The sequence below is a fragment of the Pseudochaenichthys georgianus genome, unplaced genomic scaffold (assembly GCF_902827115.2).
Source record: "Pseudochaenichthys georgianus unplaced genomic scaffold, fPseGeo1.2 scaffold_898_arrow_ctg1, whole genome shotgun sequence".
NCBI lineage: Eukaryota > Metazoa > Chordata > Actinopteri > Perciformes > Channichthyidae > Pseudochaenichthys > Pseudochaenichthys georgianus.
Genome location: NW_027263432.1, coordinates 9422 through 31670, shown reverse-complemented (window position 1 = coordinate 31670; position 22249 = coordinate 9422). Strand labels below are relative to the sequence as shown.

General features: G+C 42.7%; 1 protein-coding gene across 1 annotated transcript; it reads right to left on the bottom strand.

The window, feature by feature from the left end:
• Positions 1-1823: 1823 nt before the first annotated feature.
• On the bottom strand, positions 1824-22073 carry unk (unk zinc finger). The gene is made up of 15 exons (XM_034080127.2): positions 21863-22073; positions 19923-20132; positions 15603-15779; positions 14913-15034; positions 13736-13871; positions 13534-13651; positions 12969-13053; positions 11730-12004; positions 11455-11520; positions 10360-10543; positions 10195-10284; positions 7784-7969; positions 7472-7653; positions 4731-4991; positions 1824-3678 (listed from the first exon to the last, which is right to left on the bottom strand). The coding sequence occupies exons 1-15, from the start codon at positions 22000-22002 to the stop codon at positions 3523-3525; spliced, it is 2388 nt and encodes a 795-aa protein (XP_033936018.1). The 5' UTR covers positions 22003-22073; the 3' UTR covers positions 1824-3522.
• Between the last annotated feature and the right edge of the window lie 176 nt (positions 22074-22249).

The following is a 22249-nucleotide window of genomic DNA, read 5'->3' as shown; positions in this document are numbered from 1 at the left end:
TAAAAATAATCAGATTTTTCCCCGAATTCAAAAGAATCTTCCGAATTTCGATATTTTTCCGGAAAAAATGGAGAATTCTGAGTTTAATGTCAGATCAATAATAACCTTTCATCAGATCTCCAAAGAGTATCTTACATGTGGGCCTGATCCTCTTCCGTACAGAGATTACTACAAATGTAAAACATGGCAGAGAAACCTGTCGACACATCGATGTTTGAACGTATAAAACGGGCTGGTTTTAACATGAAAAGTAAAAAAAAAAGGATGACATTTCAAAGACTACACACGAGTTCATTTGCCTTGATTGCGTTAACATGCTTTTCCTCTTCCAGTTGATGTTCAGAAGAATGTTAGAAACCTGAGTGCTTCAACAGAGGCCGTCTGTCGTAGAAATTTAAACAAATATTACTAAACATTTTAAATATTGAGAATTTATTTCGCTAAAAAAAACTATGAAAGAATTAAGGATATAATCTACAAGTGCTACTGGTATAACGACCCCGATTTGGCGTTAGCGGTTTATATTATAAATGATGCTAAATATGCCCTTTAAGCGTTTTAAGCAGACCTGATTATTTATTTTAAGATAGCTCATGAATGCCAGACATGTTTAAGAGTTGCTATTGACCTTAAAAAGTGGCACAACATTTTTTAAAACTTCAGGAAACACAATTCCAGATAGATATATGGATAGGTAAGTAGGTAGAGATAGAGAGAGAGAGAGATAGGTAGTAGGGCTGAACGATATGCCACGTCATGGCGATAACCGCAATATGCGCATGCGCGATATTCACACCGTAGGGACGTGCGGTTTTATTCATTTTTTTAAAAATGCTAACGCACAGAATTCAAAATAAAGATACCCTTATCACTTATCGAAACTGCACATACAATATATCCGATTAAAGCTGAGACTCCACAGATTATTTAAGTATAGTATCAAAGCGATCCGATCTCGCAACAGTGGAAGCAAACACAGACATCACAACACGTACCTTTACAGAGCATTTACGGGAGATCGTCTCACCGTAGCTGTCAATCTGATCAAAAGACGTGTTCAATGGCATTACAACGAGAAAAAACGCGGCTGAATCGGTTGATCCATAGGTTAATAATGTATCTGTGGCTTTGAAGCAATTGTTTATAATCCATAATTCAATTTGTATGTAAAAATCGGAGCACAACAGTTAGCTGCTAATGGTAGTCACCAGAGTGGCTGCAGCTTCCGGTTTTGGCTACGCGTCCCTCTCACTCCTTATTTGGTAATGTGTGTGTGTTACGGTACGTCCACACAGCAGCTTTTCGAAAATCTTGAACATCTTGGAGCTGGGCGTGTCTGAAAGCTTGGGGATTTTTTGCGAGCAACGCGACCAACAACCAATCACATGAATCTCCCGCCCCCGACATACAAAGCAAAAAACCCCGGGGATTTTATGCGAGCAATAAATATATATATAAACAGGCGAGGAAATGAACTGCGGTCTGGTTCTCCCTGCTTACACGCGGTTTGATTGGCTAGCGCTTCTCCTGTCAGATTTGCATAAAGGTGTTTGATTGGCTGGCGCTTCCAGCTCAGCTTCAAAAGTTGAACATTGCTCAACTTTGGAATCCTGGAAATCCTGGAAATCTTCGCTTCGCTCCCCCACAATGCAGTTCGGCGAAAAGCGAGGCAAAGTGACGTCATCCCCATTCAAAGTCAACGGGCAGAGAAGCATTGGAAGATTTGTTTAAAGCTGCTGTGTGGACGTACCGTTAGACTGCGCTGGACTGCCGCATAGCCAGGACCGGAAGCAGCAGCCACTCTGGTGGCTACCATTAGCAGCTAACTTTTACTCTGCGATTTTTACATAAAAATGGAATTATGGATTACAAATGAAATAATTTTTTTATACAGAGACGTTAAAAACCTATGGATCAACCGATTCAGCCACGTTTTTTCTCGTATGCCATTGAACACGTCTTTTGATCAGATTGACAGCTACGGTGAGACATCTCCCCTAGAAGCTCCGTAAAGGTACGTGTTGTGATGTCTGTGTTTGCTTCCCCTGTCCGAGTCCGGATCACTCAGTGATGATACTATATACCTAAATAATCTGTGGAACCTCAGCTTTAATCGGATATCTTGTAAGTGCAGCTACGATAAGTAATAAGGGTACTTTTATCTTGAGTTCTGTGCCAAAGTGCGTTAGCATTTTTCGCTCAGGGGTCCTTTAGATGCTTCTTATGAGACTTGTGTTTTGTTTTGGTAAACATGCTTTGTATCGTCAGTTAGCTGAGATTATTCCCGTTAATCTGGGATAACACATTAATAGGTTCTTAAATATTACGATCCCCTGAGACACAGTGTCGTGAAAAAAAAAGTAAAGTACCCGCCGGAACTTTGGGGCTTAACAGGTTAAAAAAAAACGCAATATATACCGCAGGGGGGGGGGGGGTAATCGCGATGTCAGTTTTTTTCAATATCGTGCAGCCCTAATAGGTAGGTAGGTAGGTAGGTAGGTAGGTAGGTAGGTAGGTAGGTAGGGAGGTAGATAGATAGATAGAGAGATAGATAGATAGATAGATAGGTAGGTATAGAGAGAGAGAGAGAGAGAGAGATAGATAGATAGATGGATAGATAGATAGAGAGATAGATAGATAGGTAGGTAGGTATAGAGAGGGAGATAGATAGGTAGGTATAGAGAGAGAGAGAGATAGATGGATAGATAGATAGATAGAGAGATAGATAGATAGGTAGGGAGAGAGAGAGAGAGAGATAGATGGATAGATAGATAGAGAGATAGATAGATAGATAACACCGGTATCATGTTCTTTAAAGTGAGCTAATTCTTTAAAATGCCAGCGTTTTATTGTTTTTTCCTGCATTTTGATATATGTTTGTGTTGAATTGAGCCAATCCCTTTGATGGCTTAAATGCCTCAGAACCTCAGAACATGTAACATTCGTAGGCGAGTTCTCCGCATTATTGTCTCTTTTATTCGTCACCTACTCGTTGTCTAAAGGCCTTTTTTAGAGTTTGAGAGGAAGTAGAAGCAGGTCTTACTTTCACAAATCTAGAAAAGGGGTGAAGAACAGTATCGCTGGTCAAGAGCATTAACTAGTAAAAAGTGTTCCTCGGGTAACCAACGAGAAAAATCCTAGAGCTTTCACTGAGAGACGGTCATTTATCAAATACAAAACCAGATCTGTGTCACATTATAAAACGTCCTCCGACTGATTTTTAGATAGAGATCCAGAACTGGTATTATGAGAGGAATCAGGACTGACTGGTGTAAGAAGGGGGTCAGAAGATGCTGCTGGTCTAGGGTCCATTCGGGGGTCAGGAGAACTGCTGATCCTGGGTCTGTTCATGGGCTATAAGATGCTGGTCCTGGGTCTATTCGGGGGTCAGGAGAGCTGCTGATCCTGGGTCTGTTCATGGGCTATAAGATGCTGGTCCTGGGTCTATTCGGGGGTCAGGAGAGCTGCTGATCCTGGGTCTGTTCATGGGTTATAAGATGCTGGTCCGGGTCTTTTCGGGGGTCAGGAGAGCTGCTGGTCCAGGGTCTGTTTGGGGCAGAGGGGGCATTCCGCGGAGCTGGAGCATCTCTCACACTGCAGGCCGTGACCACAGATCAGCGAAACTGATCCTGGATCGCCACAGGTCACACAGCAGTGCCTCTGCTTCCTGTACACCACCTTCAGGAGACGCAGAGGAACACATTTAGACCTCAAGAAATACATCTCGGGAGGATTAACCCGGTGGTTTTTGTAACATAAAGCTGGATAATGATTCAAATAATGATAATAATTGTTTTCATGGCGCAACGGCATCCGCCAGAGTTGAAAATAGTTTTACTTTGTTTTTAACACAGCAGTGGGAGACTTACCATGTGACGAATATCAACCAATCAAAGCCGAGAGATGTCTTTACTTCCCTAAATATTGTTTTAAAAGCTTAGCACCTCCTCAGCACCCCTCGAAAAGTCGACACTTCCATCGACCCGGGAAAAAACGGTCATGGTTACGGCCCCTTGAAGGACCCCAAATGACGTTCACCACTATTTTGCCAGTCAATAAAAACTTCACAGGTCAACAAATACAAATATAGCTATAGAAACCCAAAAAATAAACAAATTAAAAGACAATTAATTTGGGTGCTAGTCATACCGAGTTCTGTTTATAGCGCACTTTTACAAGATGCCAGAGAAAACGTTACTCTAAATCAGGGGTGTCGAACTCAAATCCGGCCCGCAAGAGCTTGCAAATAATATAATACGTTTACGATACGGTGACATGCCACTTTACAGAAGCACGTTGTCCATAAACTACATGACCCACAATGCATCTCATTTTGTGACATGCGCACTGAAGAGACTTGCAATTATTCGCCCTAGACTTCTGCTTTCAGACATTAATTATGAAGTTATTACGCTATCCCATAATAATCCAATGCAGAGGCAATCATGTAATATAATACATTATTTTATATATGTATATATGTATATTTATAAAGTCTTAAAGTTACAACCGGCCCTTTGAGTGCAACCTTAATGCTGATGTGGCCGCCATGAAATTGAGTTTGACCCCCCTGGTATAAAACATTAGAGACTCTGCTCAACTCGAAGAAAGTAGGCCTCGTCGTTTGAAGGTATTTTAATGCACGATACACGTTATGCTGTTGTTGGTAGACTACAGTGTTCTACAGGTGTGTGTGTGTGTGTGTGTGTGTGTGTGTGTGTGTGTGTTACCTGCTCCACAGCCTGTAAGCTGCTGCAGATCTGCGCCTGCAGGCTGACCACAGAGTCCAGCGGCAGGCGGTGCAGCAGCTGCAGCTGATGGAGAGCCAGGTGAGGGTTTTCTCCGTTCCTTAAGCTTTCCAGCGCCTCCTGCAGGAGAGTCGCCTGCCGCTGCGCCTCCACCTCCGCCTGCTTCGCTCGCTCCGACTCCATCGATAACCGAGAAGCACGAGATCGAGACTCCTCTGCGTCCGCCTTCAGAGCCGCCCACGACTACAGCAGGAAGAAAGCAGGAAACGGTACCATTTACCAGGTGAACGCACTATTTATGACGAACAGAAGAACATGCGTTGCAGCGAAAGACAACAGGAGGCAGAAAACCCAGTCAAAACGGGATTGCACTATCTATAAAGTAGAGAAGGAAGACATAACGGTTTTTTGGGAGAATAATGTATTTTTGCATTATTTGATTGATGCTGTTTTAATTAAAGGGGACCTATCATGCAAAATTCACTTTTGTACGTCTTTTCTACATGAATATGTGTCCCCGGTGTGTCAGGGAACTCACCAAGTGTCAGAAAGCACAACCCTCTCTCTTTTCCTCCGTACCCAAATCTCTAAAAACCGGGCTGCAACGGATCTGATACAGACGTTAATTTTTCTACGTCACAGAAGGGGTGCTCCGCTTAGTGGCCGACTCTCCACCTATCAGGGGAATGAGAGGTTGGGCCACGGCCGGCCATTGCCGCTCGAAAGCGCTGGAGACGCTGTAGTACATATGCCAGGCCTGTAAGTGGCGCTGTAGTCTGCCACAAAAGCAGCGAAGAAGACTTCCCGCGCATGGTTGCCATGGTTGCCCTTCTGTTTATTCTCCGCTGTGGCTCTTTCTCTCCCTCCCCGAGGCGAGCGGTTGCTCCTGCTGTAATTCTCTCCGGTAGTCCACCAGCAGATGACAAACACCCACCTCTCCGCCTCTTCCAAGGGACGAGGGACAGCACGGCAGAGTTTCAGTTGATGTCCGTTAAAGTTTAAGTCTTCCGGACAATTTATTGAGCTTTAAAACAAATGAATAACGACTCTATATAATCATGTAAGAACAAAACACGGAGGACGGAGATCTCTTTTCCTCCCCCTCTTCTGACAGCCCAGCAGCTGATCTCTGATCGCTGATTCTGTGACGTAGCTTTAATGCAAATGCGCTGCATCTGGCCACGCCCCCCTGCAGGAGAGGGGGGCGTGGCCAGCTGCAGCGCATTTGCATTAAAGCTACGTCACAGAATCAGCCCTTGTGAAGACAGGGCTGGAATAGAGCGAAATGAGGCATGGCTAAAATGCAGGATCTGTTTGGTATTTTGAAGAGACATGACATACAGACATGTTTTACATAGGTTCAATATATTGTTCAAATATAGCATGATAGGTCCACTTTAATTGTAATTCTTCTTGCACTATTTTACACAAGTTTCTCTCTCAGGTATTCTGTATTGTTGGTGGAGCCTGGGATTTCAGATCTGTATTACCAACAAACTATGTTGCTGACGTTGTGCATAAGACAATAAAGCCATGAAGCCATGATGAAATGAAAACACTCGGTAAATGATTTGGTATTCTAGTATGTATTATTATTTCAAAACATTTTTTAAACCATGAAGTCACGTAAAAATTAAGGGAGATCTTGGGGGAAAGTATTATTGTGTATTTTGTAACTTTTCTTCAGAATTTTTACTTTTTATCCCAAAATAGAAAAAGAAAAATCTGAAAAACTCAAAATTCAGGAAATAATTAAAAATGTGAGGAAAACGTTTTTTTCCTTAAAATCGCATAAATCTGTTTTTTTTCAGAATTTTTATTTTTATCCCAGAATGCTGACTGTCTTACTAAAAAAACAGAATATCAGAATTATGAAATTATAAAATACCTACCGGATAATCTTTCTTTAGTATAAACCTCATGGCTGTTTCTCTCACACTCGCCACACATGTATTTGATTATTTATTATTGAATTTCAAATAAACAAATACAATATGTTTTTAGGCTTAATGTGTAAAAAAAAAGTAAAATACCTACCGGATAAGATAAGATAACATAGTACTTTATTGATCCCAATTTGGGACATTTTTTAATTTAGGGGTGTTTCTCAATGTCGAGGAAGGATACTCCAGAGCCACTATTTCAAGGATGCTACATCATCGAGGACTGTCCAGGCTCCTTGGAATTCTACCGAGCCCGGCGTCCTTCGTTGCGGGAAATTTTGAGGCTGCACATGTGTATCCTCCGCGGTCTTAAAATCCCCACAATGCTTTGCGCACGGACCAATTTCCAAAATCTTTGGCGGAAATGGCGCTCCATTTAAGGCCTCGCATACGACGCACACCTGTTCCACCATTCTTCGTTTTCCGAGGCTAGGAAGGATTCTTGCCTCGCTTCTGAAGGACCCGACTCGGAAGACATGTGCTACCAAGGAAGCGTCCTCGACATTGAGAAACACCCTCTAGCTTTAGCATAAACCTGGTGGCCATTTCTGGCACTTTTTTTCAGGAAAACTTTCTTTTTTCTTAATTTATTTTCCAGAATTTTAACTTGTTATCCCAGAATGCCGACTAAAAAAAAAAGAAAAATATCTGAAAAATTCTCATTTCTGTGAAAAAACCCAGAATACTTAAAAAGTCAGAATTATAAAACTATATATTACCTACCAAATAATCTTTAGCATAAACTCCATTTCTCTCCCTCTCGCCCCACTACCTACCCACCTGAGCTGAGTGCCGCCAGCTGTGGCTCCACTGCTTCAGCGCCCTCTGCGCCTCTTCCAGCTCCTGCTTCAGACGAGGGGTTTCTGCACACGGCCCTGAAGACAGCAGCGTGGGGGGGGTCCCCGGAGAGCCCTGCCCCGAGGGGAAGTGCTCCCAGATACTACTGCTCATACCATTCAGACCTGCAGGGAGAAGGGATGGAAATGTAGATTAACTATTCACTTCAAAAGAGGACATATTCTGCTCAGGTGTCTCCCTTGTGGTTGCAGTAGAAGAGTAAATAAAATACAGGACATTTATATTTCCACCAACCTAACGAGCTGTGCGACGGTCCCAGGAAGGTGCTCTCTGATTGGCTGGGCTGTGAGAGGGGCGTGGAGAAGAAAGGCGAAGAGTGCGTCCTGATTGGTGGAGAAGGTGAAGGCGAGCTAAAAGGGGCGGAGCTGCTAAAGGATCCCGGGATATTTACTGGAGCTGAACTCTGGAACTGGCTACCTCCTGGAGAAGAGAGACAAACAATAATGAGTTGTGTTCAAAGCGATGTGTTTCTCAAAGGCTGGAGTTGTTAATAGAAGCAATCGGTTTTAATTGACTAGCAGCAGCTAAAAACATATCAGAAAGATGAAGGTGTTCTGGGAAGAGGTACGAGGTACAATAAACAAGATCATTTCAAAGCAGATTTGATTGGATCCAAAGTGTTTTCTGTTGGGTTTATATCCAGAAGAGCATGAATATAGTGCGAACATTATGGCGCTTTCCCACTGCAGGGCCTCGTACGGCATGGGTAGGCCAGGCTCACTTTATGCTGCGTTTCCATTACAGTTTAGTAACAGGGGTAGTAACTATAGCAACGCTGCGTAAAACTGCCGTGACGTCATCTTCAAAGCGAACCACAAAACCAAAACATCAGCGGTTAGCCCTCAGAGCTCACAGCTCCGCATATCTGTTCAGAAACTAGACAGAAGTTAAACAAGTACAAACCACAGACTGCCTGTGTCATGGAGAATACAGTCGCTGGTTTATTTATGTCTGTAGGCCGTTGTTGTGAGTGTGGACGGTCGGAGCATATACTGCGTTAGCTTAGCCGATCTCCATTCAGAAAACACGCATTCTAAAAGGTGTTTCTCTGCCGTCTGTCTGCAGACTCAAAGCATTAACTCATGGTTCTTACTAACCGGTATCAGTGTGTTGTTACTTCGGCATCATTTAGAAACGTGTATTACAATTAAATCACGGTCAAATATCTTCATTTTGTTGTAGTGGTAGCCCCCTTGCCAGCGATTCTCTCTGACCAATCAGCAGTCGAGTGTTTACGTCACTAGTTTAGCACTCAGCCCGGCTGTTGGAGGGCCAGAAAAAAGGTGAAAAAGTACGCGTTAGCCGGAACCAGCCCTAGTGGAAACGCAACACAAACCGGGCTACGTGCTGCGGTGTAAAAGCGCCATTATAGACCTCTGCTTCTTCTACGCCAAAACCTGTATTGCATTGTTTTGGAAAAAGGCTCACAGCCCACGCATCACTGATTGGTTGAATCGGAAGCTGTCAGGCCTCCCATTGGAGGAGATATCCTGATATTAAGGTCCAGACAGCATGTGTTAGAGCAGGGGTTCCCAACCTTTTTTCCCAAGAGCCCCCCCAAATGACTACTGTTGGAAGGGCCGCCCCCCCCCCACACACACACAGGGGGGGGAAACAGCGGTAATTAAAGTTTAAAAGTCTCAAAATGCTACAACTACTGTCACAAACTGGATGAATGTGAAGTATGTTGTTAAAGGAGGATGCAAGCGTAGTCAAGGAGCACTATTGGAGTGACTTTGATGGTTATTGGACTCAGGATTCATCTGGATTCCCGCTGTATGAAGAAATGAAAGGACGGCGGAAGTGGAAACAATTCACAAAGGGATGAAACTGTTTGAAACACGCTCAAAGTAAGCCGGATTTTGCCGATGTGTTTATGTGGATTCAAAAGTCGTACATAATCTACAAAATTGAGAAGACCGATCTGATCGGAGCAACTGACGAATAATCCAACTGAAGCCGGCATGGACAGTGCCTGCTTTAAACATGCGCTTATCCAGAAAAGCCTGGTTTGGACACTTTATGGGCAGAAGAAACATTTCTATTAAAGAAAGAATTATACATTTCTGTCTTTTTATGCCTTTAATACTAACTTGGATTTTTATTCAAATGAACGAATCAATTATTTTTTATATTTTATTGTAATGTAGAGACAAGGCCTTTAGTGACAATCATGTATTGAGTTACAATTATATGAATACAAAAAATATGTAATATGTAAACTTTTTTTTTTTTTTTTAAAGTCTAAATATGATATTTGGCCTCAAATCATCTGAGGCCTGGTGCACCCCCCCCCCCCTTTATCGATTATGCAAAGGATATTAAAGGATCTAATGGTCAAGAGGATAAATAGGTGCAGATCCCTAGACCGCCTTGTGTCATACTGAAGTCAAACTAGATTTAGAATGACAGATACAATTCAAGAACATGTATTTGAGGTAACGAGCAGCAGCTAAAAATATGTAGAAAGGAGAAAAATGTATCTCACTAAATAGTCAGGACTTTTCAGGCTTTATTTGTTGTACTACCGGAAATGTGTTACGCATGTCGGTTAAATTGGATGATAAATATTTGTAAATATTCTCAACCGTTTGGTAGACACAGCTTAACATGGTGTGAAATGGTGGGTTTGGCTCAGATATTACCCAGCATGCCTCCCACAATGGGTAAAGCAGAGCTGCTCTCCAGCCCCGAAGCACCGAAATCATTCAGATCCAGATCATCCAGCGCCGACTCTGTGAAATCAGATCTACAGTCATTTCAGATTCATACCGTCACAGCTCTCTGATTTCTGCACGTCTCCAACTCACCAACGACGGACTCCACGGTCTCACTGGTGGGATAGAAAGGCAGGGCGTTGGCGTTCATGCCCGAAGACATGCTGGATCCCAGGGGACCAATGGGAGCCGGGCTGGGGGGCGTGGCAGCCAGACTGGAGGGGATGCTGGAGGAGAGACTGAGGGGGCTTCCTACTGGCAGAAACACCAGCAGGTCCTGGAGGAATCACGAGAAGCAAGAGTTACTCTCGCTGCGAGGGGTAAGGTGCGGCGAGGCGGCCACTACTGCAAAAAGAGGCCTGGATCACGGAGCCCGACGCCATCACCCGGTCGGTTGTTCCTTCTCCAATAATGGCCACCTCGCTGCACCTTATCCCGCTTATTGCACGGCCAGATACTAAACACACTAACGACTTGGCTCCCAATATTAATTGAAATGATTTTATTGACTTAAATATGGTCGTATAGCTTCCTCTAAGAAAGGAAACTCTGGCTGGAGCTCCGACAACAACAAGTGAATTTAAAGGTCCCATGTCATGGCCATTTCTACTGATCATAATTCCATTGTTGAGGTCTCGCAGCAGCGAGCCTCGCAACGTCCCGCCGAGTGTGTGTGTGTGAGGAAGCCCGCGGATTGGTCCAAACGTAACGGCTACCCGAAATACGTCACTATACCTAAGAAGTAAACAATGGAAAAAGAGAAATGTCCATCGAGGCGTTCTGGGGCAGCAGACAGGTCTTCTCTGTGTTAGAGCTTTACTCCACAGGGTGCACTTTGAGGGCTTGTGACTCTGCAGACCGTTCACATGCAGAAGCTTCAGAACACAAGGGGACGGGTCAGAACCAGAACAGCATGACATGGGACCTTTAAGATGAAGGCAGCTCTGATCAATGTCCACAGTTTCAAGTCCTTAGACACTACAGAGTCCATCCCGTGTTCCTGTTAGCGTTCACTTCCTGTCTGTATCTGAGGTCCAGCACTGCGTCTTTTAAACTTTCTCTCTCTTCATCCTCCTTAAGTCATTATAGTGCTTAGCGGGCTGTACTAATGTCATATTGACTTCTAAAATGTCCCATTTGACCAATCAGAGTCGAAGTAAACAAAGCAGTCCAATGGAGGCGTTGTACCTGTTTGCTTTGTGCTGTTGCAAATTCTCTGTGTCGTTGCTCGAGAGCGAAACTCCTTTGCTTCGCCTGAAACCAGAAAGACGAGAAAGATCAAAACATGCAGGATATCAGTCTTAGAAAAAGTTTTAAAATGTTATTAAAAAGAAAAGATAATGTTTGTGAAGTGAATTTAATGTATTTCATGTCTTGTGGAGGTTTGTGTGCCGTCTTATATAAAGTGTTGTATGTATATTTAATATTTCTTCATAATGCATACAATCCTCTGTTCTCCTCACCTGGTCTTCCCTCTCAAACCCCGGCGCTCTCCCGTACCCCCCCTCTCCGGCCCACGCGCTCATATCCTCGCACAGAGACAACACATTACCCAGAAGCCCTTGCTCCGCCACACATGACCCCGCAGAGGGCGAGAAAGGGTCCGAATAAGAACCAGAACCCATCCTGAGCCTGATGGGGCTGGAGCAGGCGTCCTGAGCAGGGAGGGGGTCCGGAGGCCGGGGGGGCGGGGGGGAGCTGGGGGTGGGGAAGGAAGGCTCCTCTGAGGAAAAAGGTCCTGGAAGAGGGGTACAAAGAAAATGAGTTTAAAAGGTCTCCTATTACAGGGTCACCAATGACTTCCAGGACCTTTACCTAATTTTCCATGACCAAAGAATTACTCTTTCTCAGCGGTAGGGCTGTGCAATTAATCGCATTTTAATCTCGATTACGATTTGGCGTGCAACGATTACGAAAACAACGTAATCGAAATTATTATTATTTTTTTTATTGGTTTTTCAGTTGAATTGTACTTAAAGTTCAGGGTAATCAACTGTTAAAAACATACCGTTACGTTTTATTTTTTTCAATAAATGGATGTTTTCAAATAAATGGATGTTTTCAAAGTTAAGGGTTAATCGTTTTTAATAATCGTGATATTATTATTGACCAAAATAATCGTGATTATGATTTTCGCCATAGTCGCACAGCCCTACTCAGCGTACCACTGAAAATGGCAACAGGAAAATAAGGTCTGTATCTGAAACATGTTGTGTCTATCTAAAACAAATCCAATAGGCTTACTAGCTTCTACCTCGTCAGTTAAATGCCATTCTACGTTTCATTACTATACAGTATTTATTATCGTTATAGTATTACTATTTCGGCGATTAGATAAAATATAAATTATATTTAGTTACATTTCCATTACTTTTCCAGGTGTTTAATGACCGTAGGAACCCTGCTACTATACAGATCACCCATTCTAGCCCCCTCTATTTCAGCCCTGTTACTAAAGTGCTGATTCCGGGTCAGCAGCTTTAAAGGTCTCTTATCATGCTATTTTTAGGCAATAGCATATGTCTCAGATATATTAAATACATTAAAAACATGTCTATGAAGAGTTTCAAAAACAGATCATGCATTTTAGACATCCCTCATATCCCGCTATGTGTATAAAACACATGCATAAAGTGCATGTTGCATGATCGGAGACCTTTAATGATTCGGTTGTTTTTAGAGGTGTTTCTAAAGGGACTTACTTTCAATGTGAGCGAAGGCGCAGAACGGCCCCCGAGGGCAGCTGCCACTCTGCTGCATGTCGTTACACTTTGTGGATTTATAGATCTGGAATAACAAGCGAACACAAAAGGTTTATTTACCTGCGGGGATTTAAGTGAGTGATTTTTTTCAACATTCTGAGAAAATAAAAAAAGATCTTTCAGAATTTAAAAAGAAATTTAAAACAGTCAGTTTTTTTAGATATTATTTTCTCCCAGAAAGTTTAGATAACAGATAAAACCTTTTTTTCTGAGATGAGCTGCAAATTGTATTTTTATTCAGAATAAAAAAAAAAAAAATCCCAATAATTCGGTTTTTTAGGAAACAAATTAATTCTCAGGTAAAAACAACATTTTATTTTTCTCCAAAACGTTACTTTTTTCACGATTCTGATCTCAGTTTTCTGAGATTTTCATTGTTAATATAAAAAAATTATCTGAATGTTTTTTTTCTTCAGAATTAAAAAACCAAATTCCTCGAGAATTCTGAAAATGGCAGAGAAAAATAAATCAAATAATGTCTGTTTATATATTTTGACAGACGGACCTCGGGGTGAAACTGCTGCTCGGTGCGGGTGTGGCAGTACTGACAGCTCTCCGCTCCCTCACATTTGCTCGGGTCGCCCCACTCCTCGCTCTGCTTCACCGCCGGACACGGCAGCGCTCTGCTCACACGGGGAGACACGTATTCAGACACGACTCAAAGAAACAAACGGCAAGGTGTGGAAACACAGTCGGGGGTGCTTCACCTGTATTTATGTTTGTGCGGGCTGCGTCTCCGGTCTTTGCTGTTGTGGAAGTACGGACAGGCGTAACCTTGACGACACAAACGAGGAGGTTTCTTACAGAGCTCCGTTTTGTAGTGGGAGAGCACGTAGTTGTTATCTGAGGGAGGAAAAACACAGGGACAACGACTGGTAAACACGAGTGCTCCGACTAACATCCATCTGTTCGTCGTCTTGCGATCTACTTATTTATCACCGCAATAAACCGGATTTGATTTGGTCAGAATTTCTACACTTTGTGCCTATGACAATAAAACCTCGTTAAAATTCATCAGATCAAGAGATTTGTTCCTGGATTTATAGTTTGTGAACATATTTCTTAGTTTTTATAATGCTACTATTTGTCATTTAATTTTTCCACAACTTTATTTTACCTTGCAGAAAGTGAGAGGTATAATAAGGTCCGTCTTTTAGGTCTAAAAAAACTGAAATTCATAGAAATACGTAGAATTCTGAGAGTTTCAAATGCAATTTTTTTTTTAGGAATTCCCCGATTTTCGTAGAAGAGACATGGAGAAGAGGGGACACATGTTGATGTAGAAGAGACATGAAGAAGAGGGGACACATGTTGATGTAGAAGAGACATGGAGAAGAGGGGACACATGTTGATGTGGAAGAGACATGAAGAAGAGGGGACACATGTTGATGTAGAAGAGACATGGAGAAGAGGGGACACATGTTGATGTGGAAGAGACATGAAGAAGAGGGGACACATGTTGATGTAGAAGAGACATGAAGAAGAGGGGACACATGTTGAAGTAGAAGAGACATGAAGAAGAGGGGACACATGTTGATGTGGAAGAGACATGAAGAAGAGGGGACACATGTTGATGTAGAAGAGACATGAAGAAGAGGGGACACATGTTGATGTAGAAGAGACATGGAGAAGAGGGGACACATGCTGATGTAGAAGAGACATGAAGAAGAGGGGACACATGCTGATGTAGAAGAGACATGAAGAAGAGGGGACACATGTTGATGTAGAAGAGACATGAAGAAGAGGGGACACATGTTGATGTAGAAGAGACATGAAGAAGAGGGGACACATGTTGATGTAGAAGAGACATGAAGAAGAGGGGACACATGTTGATGTAGAAGAGACGTGAAGAAGAGGGGACACGTGTTGATGAAGAAGACGTACCTTGCCAGCGTGGCTCTTCGCTCAGGATCTTCTCGATGAGCGCTGTACTCGCCGCCTGACCCGACTCTCCTCCGCCTCCCCCCCCCTCCGAGGGACCCTGACACTCCATCACCTGAACCTCCCTGACACACACACACACACACACACACACACACACACACACACCACACACACACACACACACACACACACACACACACACACACACACACACACACACACACACACACACACACACACACACACACACACACACAACAGAGTAAACAAAGGGATATCGTACACAGGGCATGTGATCCGATGAATGTATCTATGTAAACATTCTGGGTTAGGAGTTAACATTCTAGGAACTTGTATTTCTCAGAATTTTGGAAATGTTTAGATAAAAGAGAGGACCTTGCAAAGGACACTCAGGGCCAGTTCATGTGCATATTCATTTATATCAAAAACACAACAAGAACACGAATGTCAATAACCTATATTTATGTGTCTTGATTTTTGTAATATTTGCTTTTGCCTTGAATTCTAACTTCTCTTTCCGTATCTATATCATGCTCAAATGCCCCCACGCATTTTCCTAATACATGAAAAACTACAGGATTTGCCTCAAAAATAGGTTTTCCAGTTATCATCCACATGTTGTTTTTAAAGCGGAGTACTTTTCTCCAGGGTCAGAGGTTATTTCGGCACCTGATGTCGTACACAGGGCTGCGCAGGTCATGTGATCCGTGGGCGAAGGCGCAGTGCGACCCGTTTTTACTGCAGTGTCCCTTGGAGTCCGTCTCGTGGATACAGGAGCCGGTTTTATAATATCGGAGGTGATATCTGCGCTCTGTGTCGCCCGCCGTCCGGTGCAGAAACGGGCATCTGGAGGACAGGAAGCAAAGAGACACCACATGGGTTTCAACAGAGAAGAAAAACTTTGAGGGGAATAATGGACAGAATATATATGTTCATATAACACAGTATTCATGTTTTAATAAGAGCCCAATTTTCCAATAAATTCAACTTGGAAACATTTTCAAACAAATCTAAGTTGATAAGAAAAAAGCCCATTAAGTTATTTTCATAACAAGCTTGAAATAAAATATATAATTTAAAAAGAAATAGTAACAAAAAGAGGTTATATTAAAGGTCACCCATCGTGCTATCTTTAGGCAGTAGCACAGGTCTCAGATATATAAAAAACATGTCTGAAGTGTTTTGCTCCAAACACCAAACAGATCTTTCTAGCCATGCCTCTTATTCCTCTGTTTCACTTCCTGTTTCTAAAGTGCTGATTTGGGGATAAAGCTTTAAAGAGGAGGGGTCTGATCTCATGCGGGACCCGGCAGCTACCGTCTAACCTAAATGCTGCCGTGATGAAACGCCATATCATGGATTATCAAGGCTCTGAAACAGTCTGGAGCTCAAAGGCTTTCTCTCTTGCCGGTTACACCACAAGGTGAGTTCCTTTCTACTTCCTGCTTCTTCACACACATGCTCTCCAGCACAGGTTAGCTCTGAGTGTTAGCATGCTAATGTGAACACCGACCATATTACGTCCAAAACAGTCGGGCATTGTTTCTGATAGCAACGTTTCTGATTGGGCCGTGGGTCCACATTTCAGATGTTACGTCATATCGGACGCAAATCTGGATCAGCTCCGTTGTTCCCCGTTTTTAGAGATTTGGGTACGGAGGAAAAGAGAGAGGGTTTATTTCCTGACGCTGCGTGAGTTCCCCGACACACCGGGGACACAGCGGGGACACGATGATGTATACAAGACATCAACAAGTGCACTTTGCATGATAGGAGACCTTTAATGGGGTTTTTAATATAGATTTGCAGTCATTTCAAGAAAGCGACATGAGCAGTGGCGGTTCTAGACCAATTTGACTGGGGGGGGCCAGTTCTTTTCTGAGGGGGGCACAATAAATGCAGGACGAAAAAGAGAACTAGACAGCATGAAGTAATTGCGCATAAGAAAACAATGCAATACAGTTATTGGTATTTGTTTCAGTACACTTATTTATTTCAGATAGATCTTATAGTTATTACGGCCCGTCTACACTACAGCGTCGACAGTGTCGAAAGCTCCAAGCTGCCCATTCACTTTCAATGGGGTGACGTCACGTAGCCGCGCTTTTTCGCCGAACTGAATTGTGGGTAGCAGAGCGAGGCGTCTCAGGCGACCAGAAGTTGAACATTGTTCAACTTCTGGTCGCCTGGACGCCGCAGTAGCCAGCGCCAGCCAATCAAATCCCGTTTCCCAAAATCTGACAGCTGAAGCGCTAGCCAATCAAACCGCGTCTAAGCTGGGAGAGATATCCCGCCGTTCATTTCTATATTTCAAAAAAAGTTGGAGGAGAAACTAACTATCGCCGTAGCAATCACCCGGTTTTGTATGACCAGACCCTCTTCACCTACCGGGATACAAACCGGAGGAACCAGGCATGGAGGGAGGTGGCAGAGACAGTGGGGGAAACTGGTAGGTTTTCGCCTGTTTGGGGAGTTTATATATATATTGCTCCCATAAAATCCCCGGGGGTTTTTGCTTTGTATGTCGGGGGCGGGAGATTCATGTGATTGGTTGTTGGCCGTGTTGCTTGAATAAAATCCCCAAGCTCCAGACACGCCCAGCTCCAAGCTATTTTTGGAGCTGTAGTGTGGACGCTCCGTTACTGTTAGCTTCAGCTTAAGTTATAGTGCCATGTTTGCACTAACACCATATTTATATAAAAATAAAGGCAATGAACAGTTACATCTCTACTTTACATGAGGGTGTCTGCACAATCTCACATTACAGCAACAACATCCTGAGTACCAGAAAATATACATTTAAAAAAATTCAAAAAAAAAATGTCATTGTTAGGGGGGCCACAGGGGGGTCAGAGGTCAGTGTTAGGGGGCACTGCCCCCCCCCCCCTAGAACCGCCCCTGGACATGAGGGACTGAATTACTTTCGTTATGGTGAAGAGGAATTAAAGAGGAATTAAAAAACACTGAATAATGCAAATAAATTGCACCCAAACATTGGCCATCAGACAAAGCATTACTCCAAACATTGATATCGTGTGACTCAGCGTTTATGAGTCTTTGCATCCCAAACACACAAGCAGTGTTCAAAATACTTCCTAACTAAGGGTTTTGAGAATGTTTTCAAATGTTCCCGTAGCTCTTTGAGGAGCGGCTCATTAGCAAAACAAAAACATCCAAATCTGACCCATCACCTCCTCATTGACATCCCTCTGCGTCGGTGAAAGCCCGAGAAGAGCTGGACGTGTCTGTCAGTACGTTCAGATGCTAACGTGGAGATTATGCATACGGCTCGTTTCTCTACAACTCGACATGGCATTGTGTGTAAAGGGTGTTTCCTCCTCAATCAAGACTTCACTGTCCGTCACATGACCCGGTGCTTTGTCATGCATTTCAACAACACAAGATACAGCAGCATTTAAATATCAAAAGCTTTAGAGAGGAGATACCGGCAAGAAGCTTAATCAACCCTCAGCCAGAAAAGAGCTAGTTAGATGTTTTCTAACCAAGTCATTCACTTTAACCCCACGGTGTCCAGCACGGCCAGATGTTTGATCACTTCTGTATGTGTACAATCAATGATACCAGAAAGAGCCATAAAGCACAATAGAGTGATTAATGATGCCCTAAATGCATTGAGCTAATTCTGACGTAGATATTCAGTATTATTTTTTGATCTGCGTTGCTTTGTGTTTACGGATCTCTTCTCACATCACCAAAGTATCACGGTACGTCCACACAGCAGCTTCAGACGAATCTTCCACCGCTTCACTGCCCATTGGCTTTGAATGGGGATGACGTCACTTTGCCTCGCTTTTCGCCGAACTGCATTGTGGGGGAGCGAAGGGAAGATTTCAAGCTTTCAGACACGTCCAGCTCCAAGATTTTTGAAAAGCTGCTGTGTGGACGCACCGTTATACTCCTATAGGCTTCATTGTTTATAAACTTCAACTGTTTGAATAAATCAAATTTTTTATTTATATTATGCCCTTTGTAGCACTTTGAGATTACTTTTAGCAATGAATCGTGCTTTGCAAATAAAATGTATTATTATAAACGTGACATGCAACAACACTCAGACACTAATGTGCATTATCAAAGATATTGAAGTGACTGTTATTTTGTATATATTGATTGTTGTGTCTTAATGTGTGCATATGTGTCTGTTGATTGTGTATATATATATCTCCAAGGTGTCTGCAGGAATCCTGAAGTCACATGGAAGACCTGCTAAGACCTGTTTTAAGACCCTTTACATACATTTTAAGACCTCATCGCCACTTGGAGTTCTAACCGGTTACCATGGCGACACACTTTACCTCACATTGACTATAGACACTAGACAGTATGGATTGTCCTTCCTCCTGATCTTCCAACCGTTTTGACGCAGACTTGCATTTCCCCATAACGATGTTGCTTAGCAACCGGCGTAAACGGACCTTCGCGCTATCAAGCAGTGAGCGTGCGATGTCCTGTTCAGATGACGTCAAACCCAACGGGATGCCATCAATAAACTACACAGAATCACACTACGCGCCTACGCCGTGATTACATTCAGGCAGACTGTAGAACACAACCTCTTTGGACAATTCATATACTTATTGAAGACAAACTACAAAATGTAATACCTTGGGAAATGCCATTTAATACTTTTTAATAGCCTTCATTTTCTTGTAATACTCTGTGAGACCCCCCCCCCCCCCCGCAGACACCCTGAAATAGGTATATAGATATTTTTATATATATTTGTTTTTGTATTCTGGATTGTGGGAAATGGTATTTCTGTCTGTCTGTACACACAAACTGAAAGATTGACAATAAAGTTAACTTTGATGTTTGGTTCCACTTCGCTGCTCTTAACTTTGATCGGTGCAAAACAACCATGTGTTCATCTGTTTGGCGCTGAACTGTCGGACAAAGGGTTGTGTGACGTGTATAGCTTCATTAAGGCTCCGATAACCAAACAGGATGCGATATCTCAGCTGCACTCACTCGTCTCCATCGGGGCAGGTTCCCGTCCCCTCGTCGTATTTGGTGCAGTAAACGTCGGGGCTGTAGGTGAACGTCCCGTCTCGGCGGCGCATGGGTCTGCGGCGCCGCTGGTTCAGGAAGTGCCAGTGGAAACAGGAGAAGGGACGGTGCTGCGTGCATTTGTGCTGAACGAACAGAGGGCACTGCTCCGTCCTGAACTCCTTCAGATACCTGGAGGGGGGGGGGGGGGGGGGAGTCAGTCAAGATTCAAGGCTTTGTTGTCATTCGTACATTAGCTGCAGAGTAGTTATGTCGATGACAGGCTCCTCCAACAGAGCGACACAATCTACAGATCGTGCAAGTAAATACAGTAAAGTAGAAAGGAGTGCCATGAGAGTCTGTATACAAGTGATAAATCATTTGTAAGCTAGTTATTAACAGGCGAGTGTTATGCTCCGTCCTGAACTCCTTCAGATAGCTGGAGGGTGGATGACTAAATGGATAGACTAAATGGATAATGGTGGATAGCTGAGTGACTCAGTCACTCAGAATACTTCATTTGAGGAGATTTTGTAGGACACCAAAAAAGTCCTAGAAAGACAAGGTGAACTAATGTGCATTTAAAAAAGAGGAATAGTTTCGGCGAAAACTAAAAAGGTACCGTGGGGGCGGAGTTTTCCAAAGACGGGTTAGTTTTGCACGAAACATTTGAAATAAGTGTTAAACGAGAAGAAAGGAAGGTGATAGAAAACTATTCCTGCTAAACAGTGAGCGATGATTGAGTCAGAGCTCAACATTTCAGATGTGTGTATCTGTCACTTTCATTCATATACCTTTGCTTTTAAATGAGAGTTTTTTTAAATGCCATCCCATAATATGTTTCTTAATGTCTCTCATGTTTGTAAAGCACTTTGAATTGCCTTGTGTTGAAAGGTGCTGTATAAATAAACTTGTTTGATAACCGTTAGAATACATTTATATATTCAAGATTGTTCTACTATGGCCGATTTCAGATTATTACATTTTAATATCATAAGTATCAATGCATTAGTGTTGATGTTTACTGACGTGTTATACTGCTACGTAGCTTAATCTGTAATAATGCATACTGATTTAAGGGTTGATTTGTATTCTGTATTATCGATCAATACATGCAAAGAAGCTCGTAACTCACTTTGTAAAAAGAAATAAGGTAAGAATTGCCTCCAACATGTAGTGAGTTACATCCCACCACAATGAGACAAACTTATACATAAATAAAGCTTGTAATAAACAGCTGTTGAGTAACGTCAGGCCTCTGACTCGAGCCCTGCCCCCATTCAAAAACACATTAACCCGAAATAAGCTTTGTTAAGTCATATTAAACAATACAAAGTGTATTAATGGCTCTTTTAATATTTCTAATAGTGAAAGAAAACACTGCAAGAGACCACTTGGTGCAAGTAGCGTGCAGGGATAAGAATACTAACTAACAACTATGCAAAACAATGGAGATTAAAGTAAACATGTGCACATTTGTGTACAATATATAGCAATAAACATGTACAATTAGTACATTTCAATATACAGTGGTGTACAGTCTTATTAAAGATATGCTCAAAGAGATGCTAGGAATGTAGTAATGTATACATGTATAAGAGGTATCTATACCATTCATAGATGTATTCAGATTGAACCTCAGTCAAGTTAAAGTGATTTAATTAACTGTATGCAGCAATTAGACACATGTATAAATGAAGAACTTAAATAAAAGGCTAGTGAGTAACGTCAGGCCTCTGAATGCAGCCCTGCCCTCTTTAACCCTCAATTAGCTTGATCACATCATTTAAAACAACATAAAGTTTAGAAATGACTGTGTTTTTATTAGTTAACACACTTTAACTGCTGCTGTGTGTTTGTTTCCACACGTGATGTTGTGTACACTCTGTGCTAACGTGCTAACATGCTAACTAGCTACGTACGTGTAATGTTGAGGTTTCTCGGGCTGAACGTTCATCACCGTGGCGGGAGATGTGGACCCTCCAGCCGGGGAGGAAGAAGAGGAAGAGGAGGGTCCTCCGGTAGTCGTGACTACCGAACACGGCGGGTGTGTTTTGGACATTTTAAACCGTTGTTAAGTCCGACAACAAGAAGCTTGTTTTTAGCTTTACTAGCTAGCTACTCGTAGTAGCTTTGAAATCCGCATTCTACGAGGATGTGCGCATGCGCGAGGTAGGTAGAAAAATAGAGCGCGGAATTGTTGGAAATGGAGTTCAATCATTTACAAACCTTAAAGGCTCTTATTTTCAGTCAATAACATTACATGGTGCAAATAAAAACGAAGTTATTGAACGTTATTGGTGTCTTAG

What these genes read in the sequence shown, in the direction of transcription:
- unk (XM_034080127.2), bottom strand. Translation starts at nt 22,002, where the DNA reads ATGTCCAAAACACACCCGCCGTGTTCGGTAGTCACGACTACCGGAGGA. An exon ending in CGAAGAGCCACGCTGGCAAG is followed by an intron (nt 13,872 to 14,912) that starts GTACGTCTTCTT and finishes TTCCTCCCTCAG; the next exon opens with ATAACAACTACGTGCTCTCC. An exon ending in CGCCTTCGCTCACATTGAAA is followed by an intron (nt 12,005 to 12,968) that starts GTAAGTCCCTTT and finishes CCCCTCTTCCAG; the next exon opens with GACCTTTTTCCTCAGAGGAG.